The sequence below is a fragment of the Gopherus flavomarginatus genome, chromosome 17 (assembly GCF_025201925.1).
Source record: "Gopherus flavomarginatus isolate rGopFla2 chromosome 17, rGopFla2.mat.asm, whole genome shotgun sequence".
In the NCBI taxonomy this organism is placed as follows: domain Eukaryota; kingdom Metazoa; phylum Chordata; order Testudines; family Testudinidae; genus Gopherus; species Gopherus flavomarginatus.
In genome coordinates this window covers 9669069-9684217 of record NC_066633.1, presented here as the reverse complement: position 1 = coordinate 9684217, position 15149 = coordinate 9669069, and the positions used below count along the sequence as shown (strand labels likewise).

At 39.1% G+C, this 15149-nt stretch overlaps 1 protein-coding gene across 5 annotated transcripts in view; it reads right to left on the bottom strand.

Moving 5' to 3' along the window:
* The window catches only part of AK8 (adenylate kinase 8), a 107057-nt gene that overhangs the window by 61889 nt on the left and 30019 nt on the right, over positions 1-15149 (bottom strand). For 3 of the 5 annotated variants that reach the window (XM_050926643.1, XM_050926640.1, XM_050926639.1), the window contains 4 exons: positions 6492-6573; positions 4991-5062; positions 3688-3888; positions 549-680 (listed from right to left, as the gene is read on the bottom strand). In XM_050926643.1, the coding sequence (XP_050782600.1) occupies positions 549-680; positions 3688-3888; positions 4991-5062; positions 6492-6573 (487 nt within the window). Of the gene's footprint in view, positions 1-548; positions 681-3687; positions 3889-4990; positions 5063-6491; positions 6574-11111; positions 11155-13171; positions 13414-15149 lie in introns of those variants that run through there. The other 2 variants (XM_050926641.1, XM_050926642.1) reach the window with 2 other exon arrangements.

The following is a 15149-nucleotide window of genomic DNA, read 5'->3' as shown; positions in this document are numbered from 1 at the left end:
ATGAACATGTACCAGAACAAGCCCCATGTGATGTTTTCTGGGGCTCCCTTATAAAAGGCAGAGAAAGGTCACTTTGATATTTGTTCCCGTTTTAAAAATTATATATCTGAAATGCATAAAAACTAAGAATCTTCTTCCCATTTCAGAACCACTTTTCTTTTAAAAGCCTCCCAATACTGAGTAGACATGAGAAAGTGCAAAGTCATTATGCAAGACCCACTGATGCGATGGAGAATTCAGAGCACTACAAACTGTTCACAGGAGTACCTCTGATGTATAACACGTGAAAAACTACTGATCTAAAGGGTATAAAAAATGATGACTAAAAAAAATGTTGGCACTAGTTTGGCACAGGATATATGTTTTTATTGGTTAATATTTTTTTATTGCAAGATTTTCCAGCCCCCCCCGCAAAAAGTTTGACATCCACAGTGATGGACTAACAGAGAAATTTTACGAGCGAGTAAGAAAGAAAGACAGGAAAAGATAAATGATCAAAAGGAGAGAAAGAGAGAATGGAGCAAAGTGCATATTTACTGAGAACTTACTGTTGACAATGTTGTATTTCTGAGCTATTAGTGCTGCCTGCAGGCTCTTCCCACTGCCTGGGGGTCCACAAAAGAGAATCCGTGGTGTAAAGGGGGCAGCTGATCGGCACCAGGTTTGGATATAGGTCAGAACTAGAAAGATAACAGAAAGATAAAGTCAGATGCCGAGAAAAGGAGTTAAAATTCATTTACTGTTGCTTTCTTAACAGAAACAATAATTGATTAATTTCTTTATTTATAACTATGACATTATTATCATCATTTATTTGTATTACATGAATTGAGATCAGGGCTCCAGTATAAATGACATACTCTATCTGTAACTTACAATCCTATGGTGGCAGGCATTTTAGAAAACCTATAGTTAAAATATATTTAACACTCATATTGTGCCTTTCATCAGTGGATCTCAAAGCACTTTAAAAGAGAGATTCAATTACTAACTGCACTTTAACCATGTAATTTTTAACAGAAACCAGCTTTGCTTTTTAGCTACACTTACCATGCAAGCTGCAGGGGGATTATCACAACATTTAATAGTTATGGTAGTTTCTAAACAAATAGATATGGTAATTATGAAAGAGGCAGGATGTCACTTTATCATGACACTTCCCCAGCTTCATATGTGATCAATGCCCTCCTATTTAGTATGTTTTAAATTTTTGTGGCACTAGTGTAAGTCATGACACAATATAACATTGATGCCATATAATTACACGTGATGTTATTCTTGTGCACACCATTTTTGCATGAAGGGTAAAGACAACTTGATGTTTTCAGCCCAGCTCCACTCTCCCTGTTGGGCATCGCTTAATTTTTGTGATCTTGCTTTGTATTGGGTAAGAAACTATTAATTTTATATCAGTCTAGGGGCCCATCTCCTGGGAACTTTGAAAAGACCACAGATCTTGTAAAGAATAATTCAAATGTTGCATTACAAGTGATCCCAACTTTGCTGCAGTTCTAGAAGAAGAGTTTATAAGATAGGTCTGCAAGAAGGTACAGTAAGGTTTAGCTTGATAATGAAGACATTTTATCATCAGAATATTTGGAACACACTCTGCCAACGTGTTGAGACTCTCAACTCCCATACTCGTTTCAGGATCAGGTCCTTGATGAACAAGGAGAAGTAGATATGCAGTGCTGTTGTAGCCGTGTTAGTCCCAGGATATAACAGAGGTAAGATATTACCTCTCCTACCTTGTCTCTCTAAAGAGAAGTAGAGTAAATTTCCCATGTTGCACAATACTGTATGTTCTATGGAAGACACAACTGAATGTCTGAATGAGTATTTCAGTCCAGACAACCTTAAATTCATATAGATTCTATGAAGATGCAATGGGGTCTCTGTGATACACACTACATTTAAATCTAATAAAATGGGTACAAGAATCCAAATCTTAGACACTGATTTTCCCTTTAAGAGTAATCCCATATTTTAAACAAGTTCTCCTTCACTCCATTTGGCACGTTAGGGGATTGGTGCTTTAATCTAGCATTTTACATGTTTTTGAGACACTAACGTACACTTGTTTAATGATCTCCCTTTGTGTCTGATTTCCAGATCCTTGTACCTCCTACTGTAGAAAAAAGGCAGAATAGCACATTCCACTTCTGACATTTCTAGCTCCTGAACTGGGAGTAGTTGCTAAGGGAGCACTTGAATCGTACTGCAAGTGCATGGGATACATTTCTTGCTCCCAAACCATGGTGAATGCTGTACAGCTGAGATCTCTGAATATATTGGATGGAAGTCTGATCTCACACCAAAGTAAGTCAGGAGCAATTCCAATTTAGTCATTGGAGTTGCACTGGTGTTTAATTGGTGTGGGATCAGAATCAGACCCTCAGTTTGAAAAAATCTAATGAAGTTGCAATTTCTTGACTCCCTTTCTCACCCACATCTGTCATTAAACATACAAATTAAACATACAAATCTTGAAAATCATAATCTGTCTATCACATAATTTATCCAAAAACAAATGTCAGCTAACCAAGGAGGGGTCTAGTTATTCTAAGCACTTTCCACAACCAGGGTATCCAAAAGCACAAACATTACTGGCAAACCACCCTGCTTACAAATGATGCTTAATTTGTAGTAAATAACCAAGTTAATTAGGAGTAATGATCCCCCAGACAGTCTCCACATCTAATTATTCCTTAAAAAAATATCTGGCTGCTTGATGCACTGCAGAAAAAGATCTAGAGAGGATTTTTTTTCATTCCAATTTTCAATTTCTCTCACTACATTATTAATTAATAATAATTAATATTCAGGCACTCACATTTTTATTTACAATTCAAGGCATTAATTCTTTATGAATTATGATATGAACTTTTAAATTTAATTAAGTAATTTAGAGGTAATTAATGTGTAAATTCCAAATATAAACTTACTAGTTGTTTATCTTAAAAGTGCAGCACTTGTCATTAAAAAAAGACCATTATGAGATGCAAAATTACAGGGCTATACTACACCATCAACAGCCTGACAGATACAAAGTACATTATCACTTGGTCTTCCCGACAGTTTCTTCATTTTTTTTCATGAAGAACCAACATGCAATATCAGAATGCATCAAAGAAAAGTTGAACAAAAGCAAATAAAGGATTACCACATAGCAAACCTTTCAGTGCAGGCAACTTTTATATAACGAAATACAACCCACCTTGAACTACTACTACTTGTTAATAGACTTGTGCAGGTAGTACCTGTACAGGAGATTAGCAGTGGTTCCAGTATGTATGCCAATCTTGATACTGCGGGCTTTTATAACTGCTGCTCTAGGCTTCTCCATCCCTTAGGAAATGATTCTGTAACCCTTACTCACATTGTGTCCCCAATGAGACTACTCTTATGAGGAACTGCTTTTCATTGTGAGTAAGGGTTGCAGAATCAAGAAGACCTCCCATTCAACCATGCCTGTTCTAGCCAGCAAAGAAGCTGTCTGGAACAGCCCAAGCTTAGCAGGCCACACGGAACACAATCAAATTAGAGACAAGTCAACATTGACGGATACAGGTGAGATCTTAGTCCTATAACTTGGCACAGTTGTCTCTAAATGTTGGGAATCACTCTTTCAGATGAGAATTTGTCAGCTATCAAATTTCCTTCCAACTGTGCACAATCAATATTTACCCTGGGAGAAGACATCTGCACAAGGTTGGTCAGCATTGATCGATTTTAGTATTTGCTGATAGATCTGGAAAACTCTGGGAAAGCTTCTATGATACTCCAGCAAGTGCTTTGCTGTCTCCTGTTCAGATATGCCTTCCGCCTCCACCAAACGCTGCTGCACCAGAGAGTCGCTTGGCCAGTCAAAGGTGGTATGGTACACCTCTAGAAGTTAAACAGTAATTAGGACCCAGTAGGAAAAAGAATTTGATAGAATTTGTTCAGCTTGCAAAAAGATTCCTCACCATAATCAAGGTCTAGATTGTACCAAGACCTTAGGTTGGGGCATAAGGAGAGGGGTAGCACAGTGATTCCTTCCTAACTACTACCATATAGCTCCACAAAGAAGACAGATAGTGGCAGAGAGAACTAGCCAGCCACGTGACAGTGGGGGGTAGGTATGTTTGTGTCCCTTAGTGCGGTGCAGCAGTGTGCCCGCTACCACTATACACTGGAATCTCCAGAACAGATCTATTCCTATCTGTTACCATCAAGCCTTTAATTAAGAATAAGACTTTGCACTTCCCTAGCACCTTCCACCTAATGATCTCTAAACACTTTTTATGCATTAAAATATTGATTCCTATAGCACAGCTGTAAAGTAGGATATTATCCCTGTTTTCAAAATGGGGAGACGGAGGTGCAGAATGGTTGCCCACGGTTACACGAGAAGTCTGTGGCAGAGCTGGGAACAGGACTTAGATTTCCTGGCTCCTACCCTGAACTTTAACCAAGGCCTCTGTAGAAAAGCAAATAAAAGCCATCTCTTTAATTCAGCATGTCCTTCCCAATGCTACTCCTAAAACTGACATGGGTTCCTGTGGAACACCCAAAGTGTGCCATCTGCAACAGTGCCATTTCCTGTTGGCGCTCTCACTTGGCATCACACACAGTGGAGGTTATCCAAAGATGTAACTGCCTTTTATGAAGAGGCAGACATTCAAGGTCTATCAAAGATGCCATGGTAAATAGTAAAATTCTTATGGTGTGACTACACACATTAGGATGAACTGTGCTGTAATGGAGCAGTGCTGCTTCCCACAAAACAGGTCTTTACAAATACTTTCCCCACTAAATTGGTGCAGAAAATTATACACGTTGAATTTAAAACAAATTAAAATAAATCTGATTCAGAATTACATTGCCTACTCACATCATAAATGGACAGCATTACAAATCAACTTTAAAAGCATCAACACTTCAGCATCTCTTGGGTTGACATAAAAACATTCTCCTAGAAGGGATCAGTAACAAAAGCATACTACACCTTTCGTGGATGGATCAATCCTTTTCCCAAGGTTCCTCTCAATAAGCACCGTGTCTGGAGCATACAGCACAACTAAGCACAGAAGAAACAGAATAGAAATACATTTTCAGTTAGTTACTGATTTCATTTCTTGGAGATGCGTCCAAGTGTGCTCTGCAAATAAGGATGGATTGATGTGGTTCATGTACATTTAGCCATCTTCCCCATTTGTAACATTTTTTCTTATTTCCCTGTATTCTACCTATCAACATTTGATTTTGGGGGGAAATTTTGGCCAAAACTATCAGTCAGATGGCAGTTGGGAAGAAATATATTGTGATAAATACATAGCTCAATTTAGTACATTCTGTGATGCAATAATCTTGCTTCTTTTATGGTCATTCACTTACTAAATTCAACTAATTAAGGCATGTGCATTCAATCTTGCAAAGTTCTTCTTCATTTATATTTTAAATAAGGGTGCTATTTTGTTCTTGGTTATACAGATAAAATTGAGGGAAGAATTTGACCTTCAATATTGTTAGCTACTTTCAGAAATGACCATTTAAATACATGCACTACATACAAGTACTATCCAATATATATATTTTTCTAAACACTGTCACAGCAATTCTGAATTCCTTTACTAACAGCGGAATTGTGTACAAATCAAATCCAAAGTAGCAAATTATCCTGTCCCTGCTGACTACAACTGGGGCTGATTTATTACTCACACTTGAGCTGTGCAGTTTTTAAATCATTTTCACCTGCCCCACCCCCACCCCAATTTTCATTTTTCTCATGCATTTTGGATAGGTCCCTATCTAACAATGACTTGGAAATGCAGATAGTCCCAAGGTGGGGAGGGCAGGTGCTAGAGTCTTGTCCTTCAAGGCCCTGCCACTACAGAATTATCTTTGCTTTGACTTACCCAAGACTCCACCTGTGGCATGAAAGGTCAGGCTTAAGGCCTGGGTGTATCCATTTCATCTTGTGTGTATTGAGTAAATTGTATTTATTATTCTATCATACAGAAGGAATGGCTTGGGGGCTCTTTTAGATCCTTTTTGCTCCCAGGGATCAATTAAAGCAGAATCCTTGAGATTTGGGTCCTGAGGTCAGAGGAGGTTTGGACTCACGGGTGAGGCAGAGAGGCACAGCTGTTTGCAGTCACTTGCTAGAAGAGGCTTGAATTGGATGGAAGTGGACTGTAGCCCACGAAAGCTTATGCTCAAATAAATTTGTTAGTCTCTAAGATGCCACAACTACTCCTGTTCTTTTGAAGAAGACAAAGGTTCATCTAGGGATGGGGTAAATAGTTCAACAGACTGCCCCAAAGTTTTGGAGGTCCCAGGCCCCATGTAGTCATTTCCTCCAGTCCAGTGACTGTTTCTGATTTGTTCTGATCTCTTGGGCATGTTATACACATTTAAGAAATACTGGTTTTAACATTTTAAGGTGTTTTTGTTTAGGTCAGTAGTGGCTTTCACCTCTGGTACACAAACAATCTTGTATTTCTTACCAACATGTCTCGGAGTGATGCCAGCTGACTGCAGCATCCATGCTTGATCCCGGTTTTCAGGGAAACCTTCCAAAATCCAACCCTATTGCACAAAAAAACATGAAAGAACTAGTGATCTAAACTGAGGGAACCCTAACAATTAAATCCTAGGACTAAAAATCCCATTTGTTGAACATAGACTATCTGATTCTGATCTCATATCAGTGTAAATCGGGAATAAGTCATGCATTTAGACCAGGGCTTCCCAAATGTTTCCAGAAAATGTACCCATTTCCCAGACTAAAACATCAGTTAACATTTGAATCTCCTTCTACCTCTTTGAGACACTGAGTTATCTCACCTGCTCAGACAAAAACAATTGTAACCTCATTTCATTCTTTCCGAGTGGACAAGTTCAACCTATGAAATTTTTTAGAAGAGATTTAGGATCATAATCTTATACTGACCCTAAAACAAGAGGAGGATTTGGATAATGCACATATTCAGAGTACTTTTCCAATAAATCGTTTAGTACAATCCATACAAGCCTCTGAAATGAATGACTGATGAAGACTCTTCCACACTGAGCTCCTCTATGAAATATCATAATCACATGCAATGAGCGGAGAGTAGTTTGATGTTTTGAAAGCTCGATAGTTTCAGTACTGGGCACTTTTGAGATTTTTGAGTGTCGAGAACATTTAATTACAATCTACAGATCATTGGAGACCCAATTCTGTAAGGTGTCAAGAGCACTTGATTCTCAGTTCATTCCAATCAATGGGATTTAAGAACATAGCACACACATACCCCTCCCCAGGATTGAGCCCTTGGTAATATTGCTAATTACATCAAGTTTTTACCTCTTGAATATTTATCTGGATAAAGCCTGGATCCTTGTATCTGACTGAGATATGTTCAACACAGGACATGAGAAGGTGGAGAGGCAGCTGGGGCCAGTTCATCCTCTACATGTGTCCGAGCAGCCTCAGCACTGCTCTAGTTTATGGTGTAAATGCCAGGTGGGGATATCTGGAGTATACCATGTTCTTTCCAAGCGCACTGCCCCGGTGTAACCCCTATTTGGGGGTGGGAGTGGATTTTAGAGGTTAGAACAGACTAGCTGTACACTAGTCTGGAATTCCTCTTTGCTGGGGGAATCTTCAGATGTCATCTTAGGGCAGTTTTATGACCCCTTTATGCCAGTAGAGTTGTACAATGGGGTCACAGCATGGGCCAAGGTCTGGCTCTAAATGCCTAGTTCTTATTGACTGGTGGTTCATCTTTTTCTAGAAAGCTGATCTCTTAATATTTCTATAGGACACAAAGTTTAGGTGCAGTGAGATGGAGACTTGCTAAATGCAAATGAATGTATCCAAATTTATTTATATTTTGCCATATTTTACATTATTTATGTGATTAACTTTGTTCTTAAATTTGGATCTTTTTAAAAAATATATATTACATTTATTGAAGTTTTTAGTACATGAGAAACTGCAAATAAAGCCATCTTCTAGTTGCCTGCACTTTCAATTCCTATTGAAGATTATATTCCTTCTTCCGCCTCGCTCATTGTATGATTCATTAAGTTCACATAGTAATATAAATAATATAAATTAAGCTTAAAGAGACACCATCAAAAATTAGCATCAGATATTAAAAAATCATTTCACATGTTATTAACATCATCTCAATTTATTACAACTGAAATAAATGTCTTAAATCAAATTTACTTTTCATCACTTGAACTATCGGCACTCAGCTTGGACAGTGAAACCAGACAGGTCCGATTATTATCCCCATTTGCCAGAAAGGGAAACTGAGGAACAGAGCAGTGAAGTGACTTGCTCAAGTTCAGACAGGAAATTCAGAGGAGGTAACAGGAACCAGATCTCTTCACCTCTTGTCCTGTGCTTTAGCTGCAATATCATCCCTTCTCTCTTATTTAAGGTAAAACTCACACCTACACCCACCCAAAGCCCAAGAAATCAGATTTGATGTGAACCATTAAGCAGGCATTAAGGAGATATACCATTTATACATCCCAAACTGCACGCAGACCATGGTGTTGCAATGCAGTCCCTCTAAAGTAGTTACTCCAGCTTTCTGCAGAGGGCAGTCCACCCCTCCACAATACAGATGTGATGCCCCTTTGCCTGCACACACAAAATTTTGCCTCAAAATGAGACCTTGTTTGGGTCCTCAGTACCAAAAATGAATTTCATCCAGCAGGAAAAAAACATCTCAATGAACTAGAGCATAAGATGTGTTCTACTGTGGATGTTTGGGAGAAAAGAAACTGACCATTTCCAGTGCTGAATGTGTCTGAAGGTAACATGCACTAATAACATCATCACAGTAAAATGGACACTTACATATTCTACTAGTGATTTATTTTTAAAGTTTTAATCTAAAAAATCCTCAAAGGATACAAACGTCTTCTTTCTTGAAAAACAAAACAAAAGGCAAAAATACCACAAACCAGCACAAACCCACCACAATTTCTACAATTTTTAAATATTTAAAAGAATACCAAGCCACACCATGGATTTAAAAAAAAAAGAGAAACTAAACAAATCTGAAGAGCAATGAGCACTGAAGAAAATATGCACTTTTTCATTATTTTCATAAATTATAAAGGAAAACTCATAGTAATGGAACCCTACTTCCCAGAGCTAATGAAGCAACAGGGCAAAAGAAAAAGAAAGAAAATCCTTTTGCTCCCTTAAGTCCTTGTTATAGCCAGATAACTGTTGGACTGAACATCTTAAAAAAGAGAAGCATTTACAGATCTATGAAATACCACAGGAGTGCTGCAGCATTACTCAATTTCTATGTGATGCAGTATCTGAAATCTACCTCTCTTATGGCCCCGGAGTCTAAATCTGCTAAACTTTGTCTAAATTTCTCTTTGTTAGTTGTTTAGCTGAACAAGTCTTTGTCACTGTACTCCCAATAGCTTCCTGGGGTGGTAAGGAAGCTGAAAGAACATATCTTTGTATGAAAAAGACATTTTAATACTGTATTGCATTAGCTAGCAACCATCATCATCTCCCACACAAATTTTAGAATTATTTCAGGGAAACATACACCTCAGTGATTTTTGTAGGAGGAAATCAGGGCATTCAATTACACACACAAAAAAAAGAGTAGACTACTAAAAATTCCCAAATTAGCCCAATATCACTAACATGCCATCCTGCAGTTATCTGAGGGCAATTAAAAAAAAAGACTCCAGTAACTGCAAGCCATTTTTTGCCACTCCCAGTGTTTGCTTTATCAAATTAGGATGAACTGCTGAATAAGGTCACACAGGTGCTAAAAAATCAATTTTTCCCTTGAGAGTTACAGAGGAGAGAGAACAGAAATAGATTCTACCATGATTTAGCAGTATGTTAGGAACCTAAGCATTGTATTGTAAATGCACTCTGTTCAGCCATACATGTGAAACCAAGTCCTGTATCAACAGTGGCCCAGATCTTACAATGGTGTAAATGAGCATAGCACCTCTGACATCAATGCAGCTATGCCAGTTTACACCAGTTGAGGACCTGTCCCGCTATCTCCATTCCTAGTTTAGTATCCTTTGCAATCTAAACTAAACAACATATTACAAGATTTCTTGTGCCAGGGCAGTTTAGAAGCATTACAACTCAAAAGCAAATACTCGGCAATGAACAAGAGATAGAGGATGATCCTTTTAACAAGATGCAACACACTTTGTAAGATTCACATACAATTATACAAATGCCAAAGTCCCTTAAAGCAGATAGCATACAATTTAATGGCTAAAAGTTCAAGTAAGAAATCATAGCTCAGTGAACAGCTGCTTGTAACAAATATATTTTAAGGCACTAAACAAATACATAATAAATAAACCCCATATAAATAGTTAGTTTTTTGGATCTTATTTCCAAGGTCTCTGAATTCTGAGGTACCAGTAGTCCCTAATTAGAATACATTATCCATCTACTTGACACTTCAGTGAAATGTCTATTCTACCACAGAGTTGCAGCTTTGTTCAGAGCAGGTTTATTGATATTCTGATGCATTCCCTCTCCATACCCCCAGTGGCTTGGTTCTGTTTTATCACACATCAAAAAGGCCGTATGCTCAGGGCACCCCATGCACAGCTCAGAGCTGGAGGTCTGAACAGCTGCAAGTAGTATGGTATCACAGGAGGGACAAGCTCCAAGCAGATGTCACAGATAAAAAAAAAAAGACAGTAAAAAGGGAGTGTGGCTTGGGAACTAAGCAAGAGGTAGCAACATACAGCAGAGCAAGACCTGACTTAAAATATGCCTATCATGCTTTATGCAAACACTGGTCTTTTCTGCCCTCCAGACTATCATTAAAGTGTAATTAGTAACTTCACTTGATAAGAATGTGTTTCTTTATGAAATCACCTATTTTCTCTTCTTGATAACAATAACCTCCAGGCAATCCAAGCATAGGCAGCACATCCTCACGTTTAGCCGTGAATAGAAGCTAGGGTCCTGAGGATTCCATAATGCTTCATTCTGGGGCCATCATCTACTCTCCACAATTGGACCCTCAAATCCCCTCCAACTTCAAGACAGTGATAAAGGTGGCATTCAGCTCTTGCCTTAAGGTCAAGTAAAGTGCTCCTTGGACACCTACCTCCCTGTGTACATCAGCAGCAATGAGGTATTTGTATGGATATCACCTCCTTCAAATTCAAGGAATCTGGAGAGGAAGAAACCCAAGATCATTCTCAAACATGGGTGTCCTTTGCTGCAGTGCAGTATTGCTATCAACCTATCAGTGAGTGACACCTTCCACCCAAATAATAGCTACTCTGATACTCAGCTTTATTACTGTTTGGCCTGAGTATCCTCAAAACTTATTACAAAAATAGAAAGCTATTGACACAGATAGGGTTAGAACAAGACAAAGAAGTGAAGAAATGCAGAAAATCACCATTCAATCACATTAGACTTGAGAAAGAATTCTCAGCCACAGGCCCACAGCTTTGGCACTCCCTTTCACAAAAGATTAGAAAGACCACAAATCTTGCTGCCTTCAGAACAAAATGTCTTCACCATTGTTTTCCCACAACATTCAGATTTAAAAAAAAAATGATATGCCCTTCCTTCCCATCCAAAGAAAGGAGAGGTAGCCAAACAACAAAAAATTATCAATGATTAAAGTCCACTGTGGACCCAGGTTGTTCTCTAAGACTGTCAGATACAGGGGAAAGGAGTGCAGTATAAATACTGAGATAAGCAGACAGACCTAAAGGTGACATAATAATTCTTACAAGAATTAGAGCATCCAGACTGATGTAGGCTGCATGACCTTTGTCGACTGAAACTCTCCCATGACTGCAACCACCTCTTGCAAATACAATGTACTGTCTCAGGCCTTTTGATGCCATCTCTATAAGCTTGCATTGCACAATATTTTCTGCAGTGAACTACTCCTTTATTTACTGTGCCCATCCTTTATTCTGTACTGTGCCCATCCTCTTTCACCATCCCTATGAACTAGGGGGACAAGAGCAAAGGAAATCAGGGAAGTACACACCTAGCAAAGATGCCACAAGAATCACTATACAGAAGGCAGTATATGTGAAAGTATCTACTGACAAGCTGATTCCTGCAATTTGTCGGTATTAGGAGTGTGACACTACACTTCATATTCTTCACAGAGATATTGTTATGATGTGAATATGGCATAACTAAGACGTGTTTTATGCAAGATGGGCCTTGCGAGATATCATTGGAAAGATTATGATTTGATGAATATGATTATCCTATTTGTATGCATGTATCATTTCTGTATCTGAAGTTAGGAATATTGACTATGTATCAATTACAAAAGTGTCTGTACCTGGGGAACGCCCAGATGACAGAATGCAATCAGTCTGCATGGGCCATTAGGAAGAACAATAGGACTTTGAAGATGCTAATCTCCCACCTTCCTGAGAAGCTTCCTGGAATGCTACAAATGGCCTTTGACTCATGGCTGCTTTGACACTGCAGGGTCATGTGATCACGTCACCTGGTACTGGACTCCATCATAGAATACCAGTATTTTCTACTAAGGGGAGTGGGAATCCCACTGAAAGACAAAGTAAACCCCGCCATATGTAAATCCTATTTAAGGCAGGGAAGTGAGTTAATGAGGGTTCATTCTTCATGGAATCCCTGCCCAGGATGACTGCTGAAAATGTCTTAGAAACAAGGATGAAGGGGGCGGGGGGAAGAAGAGCTGAGCCCAGGCTGGAAAAGGTGTCTGCCTATGAAAGAAATGCCTAAAACAACATTTAAGGTGAGAAATTACTACCTGTAACCAGTTTCTTTCGTGTATTAAAGCTTAGTTTGTGTGTTTGTTTTATTTGCTCAGTAATCTGCTTTGATCTGTTTGCGATCCCTTATAATCACTTAAAATCTATCTTTTAAAAATCTAACAAACTTGGTTTTGTTTTCTCTAAAACCAGTTTGTGGAATTCAGAACTAGGGGGAGGAAAGCTGTGCAGATCTTCCTCCACACTGAGGAAGGGGGTGAATTTCATGAGCTTACGCTGTGCCGTTCTCTGTGCAGCGCAAGATGATACAATTTTGGGTTTACATTTCAGAGGGGATGCACTTGAGTGCTGGGCAATTCCTTAGCCGAAGCCTTCCCAGGCAGAGCTGATTTCAGTGTCTGCGTCTTTCTGAAGCTGGGCGTGTCCCTACCTGTGTGGAGGCTGGAGGAGGCTTGAGGGCCTGGTTCAGCAGGACAATGTAAGGAAACCCAGGCAAGTGGAACAGGCAGGCTGGTGAAACTCCAGTACATCAGGTAGGGGAGGGGGCAACCCGTCACAAGGAGGACTAGAGGTTGGATGAGGTCACACTTTGTCAATTTCTTTATTGGAAAGGAAACTCTTTGCCCACATAAAAAACATTCTGGTAGCTTCAGTACTGAATAAGAAGCCGTGTCTTGTGTAGACAAATAAATTGATATTAATGGGACAAATTCTCCCCTCCGTTACACTTGTCTAACACGGTACACTATCAACTTGCATAGGGTTGCACAGATGAAACTGGAGGCAGGATTTGGCACACTGATTACATGATCTCATCCACCAAACAACAACCAAAGATCCTGTAACCAATGCAAGCGTGAGTTCATCACTTTTTACACCCAAACACCTCTTCTACTCTTCTGAACTGCTTAGTTTTAACAAGTGAAATACTCCAATTACTCAAGTTAATCACTGGCAAAGGCTTAGTTCCCAAATGATCTTGAGACCGGTGCATAAGGTTCAACTGCTCCTCTCTCAGACTGCCATTCCTAAGGGTGCAAATTCACCACCTAGCAACCTCTACACTAGACTTCTCCAGTTCTGTAAACTCATTCCACAACATTACATCCCAACAGCACCAAGAATTAGGTAATAGCCAGTGGAGCTTTAGACATCATGTACTAACTCTATAAGATGAAACAGCTGCATATCAGCTTCACAAGTCCCTGGTTCTAACATAATGCTTGCAGTAAGTTTTCTGTGTATGCTGTAAGACCTACCCACCTGATCCCTTGCAGTCCTAACTACATTTGTATTAGAGGAACACACAACATACAGTCTCAGCAGAGCTGTTGATCAATAAAATTGTACTCCTTAGAGGATGCCTGTGACATCTATAAACCTGTGAGTGTCAAAACAATGGCACAAAAAATTCTATATTCCTACTGTCAGTGGGATGAAAGCTGTGCAATTAATGCCAGCCCAATGACACCACAAGGAGAAATAAAACAAACATCTGGTGGTACTATGGTCCAGCACACTGCTTCTACAATCTAGTAACATCTTCCGTATAAAATACTGACTTATGTTATGAGCAATATACCATAAATCTATACAAAGAATTCAAAAATCTACAGTCTACAATATTAATTGTAAGAGATTTCACTTAAAAAGAGTAATAAAAATGCACGGATCCTCTTTCATATGGAAATTGAACATGCACAAGAAGAGGACATCCGTACATTTAGTCACTGTTGATTACAGTACCATTACACATTCTTTCTAGAGCTCAGTGAACTTACTCACATCTAACTGAACTAGTAGCAAGCACTCCCTTTTTGCTCAACTTGGTTTATTTGGAGATGTCTGTAAGTTTTTATTGCCCCAAATGTCCCATCACTGCAAGCACTGGTTCAGTTCTACTGGCAGTAACGATAATGGGAGTGACAGGATTCCAGGCAGATGCTGGCATTTTAAGCATGATGATGTCCTACTTGGAGCAGATCTACATGCTTAAAATGTCAGTAACTCGAAGTGCCTTTTCTTGACTCAAGCTCCGATCTTTGCCACCACCAGTGGAGCTTAAACAGCAGTAGCAACTGTGGAAAATATGGGGCAAAAAAGTGTAGCATGCACAGGACCTGTGGAGAAAAGTGGAATTTGTCTGCATATTGAAGAATGTCAACACCTATCTTAATAGCAGCACAGTGAACACATAAGAAACTTATCTGTTAAAAACATGTGCTTCAGCAAGAGAGAATATGGTTTCTGTGAGGGATGGGAGCACATTACAAAGGGTTTAGAAAGACTCTGGTGTTTTTCAAAAACTCCTAAACTGAAGAATTATTCACCAGTAAACAGAATCTGCTTTCAAGGCCTTGTCTGTACACACCCTCTTTCTCTAAAATTTCCCACCATTTCTACCACCA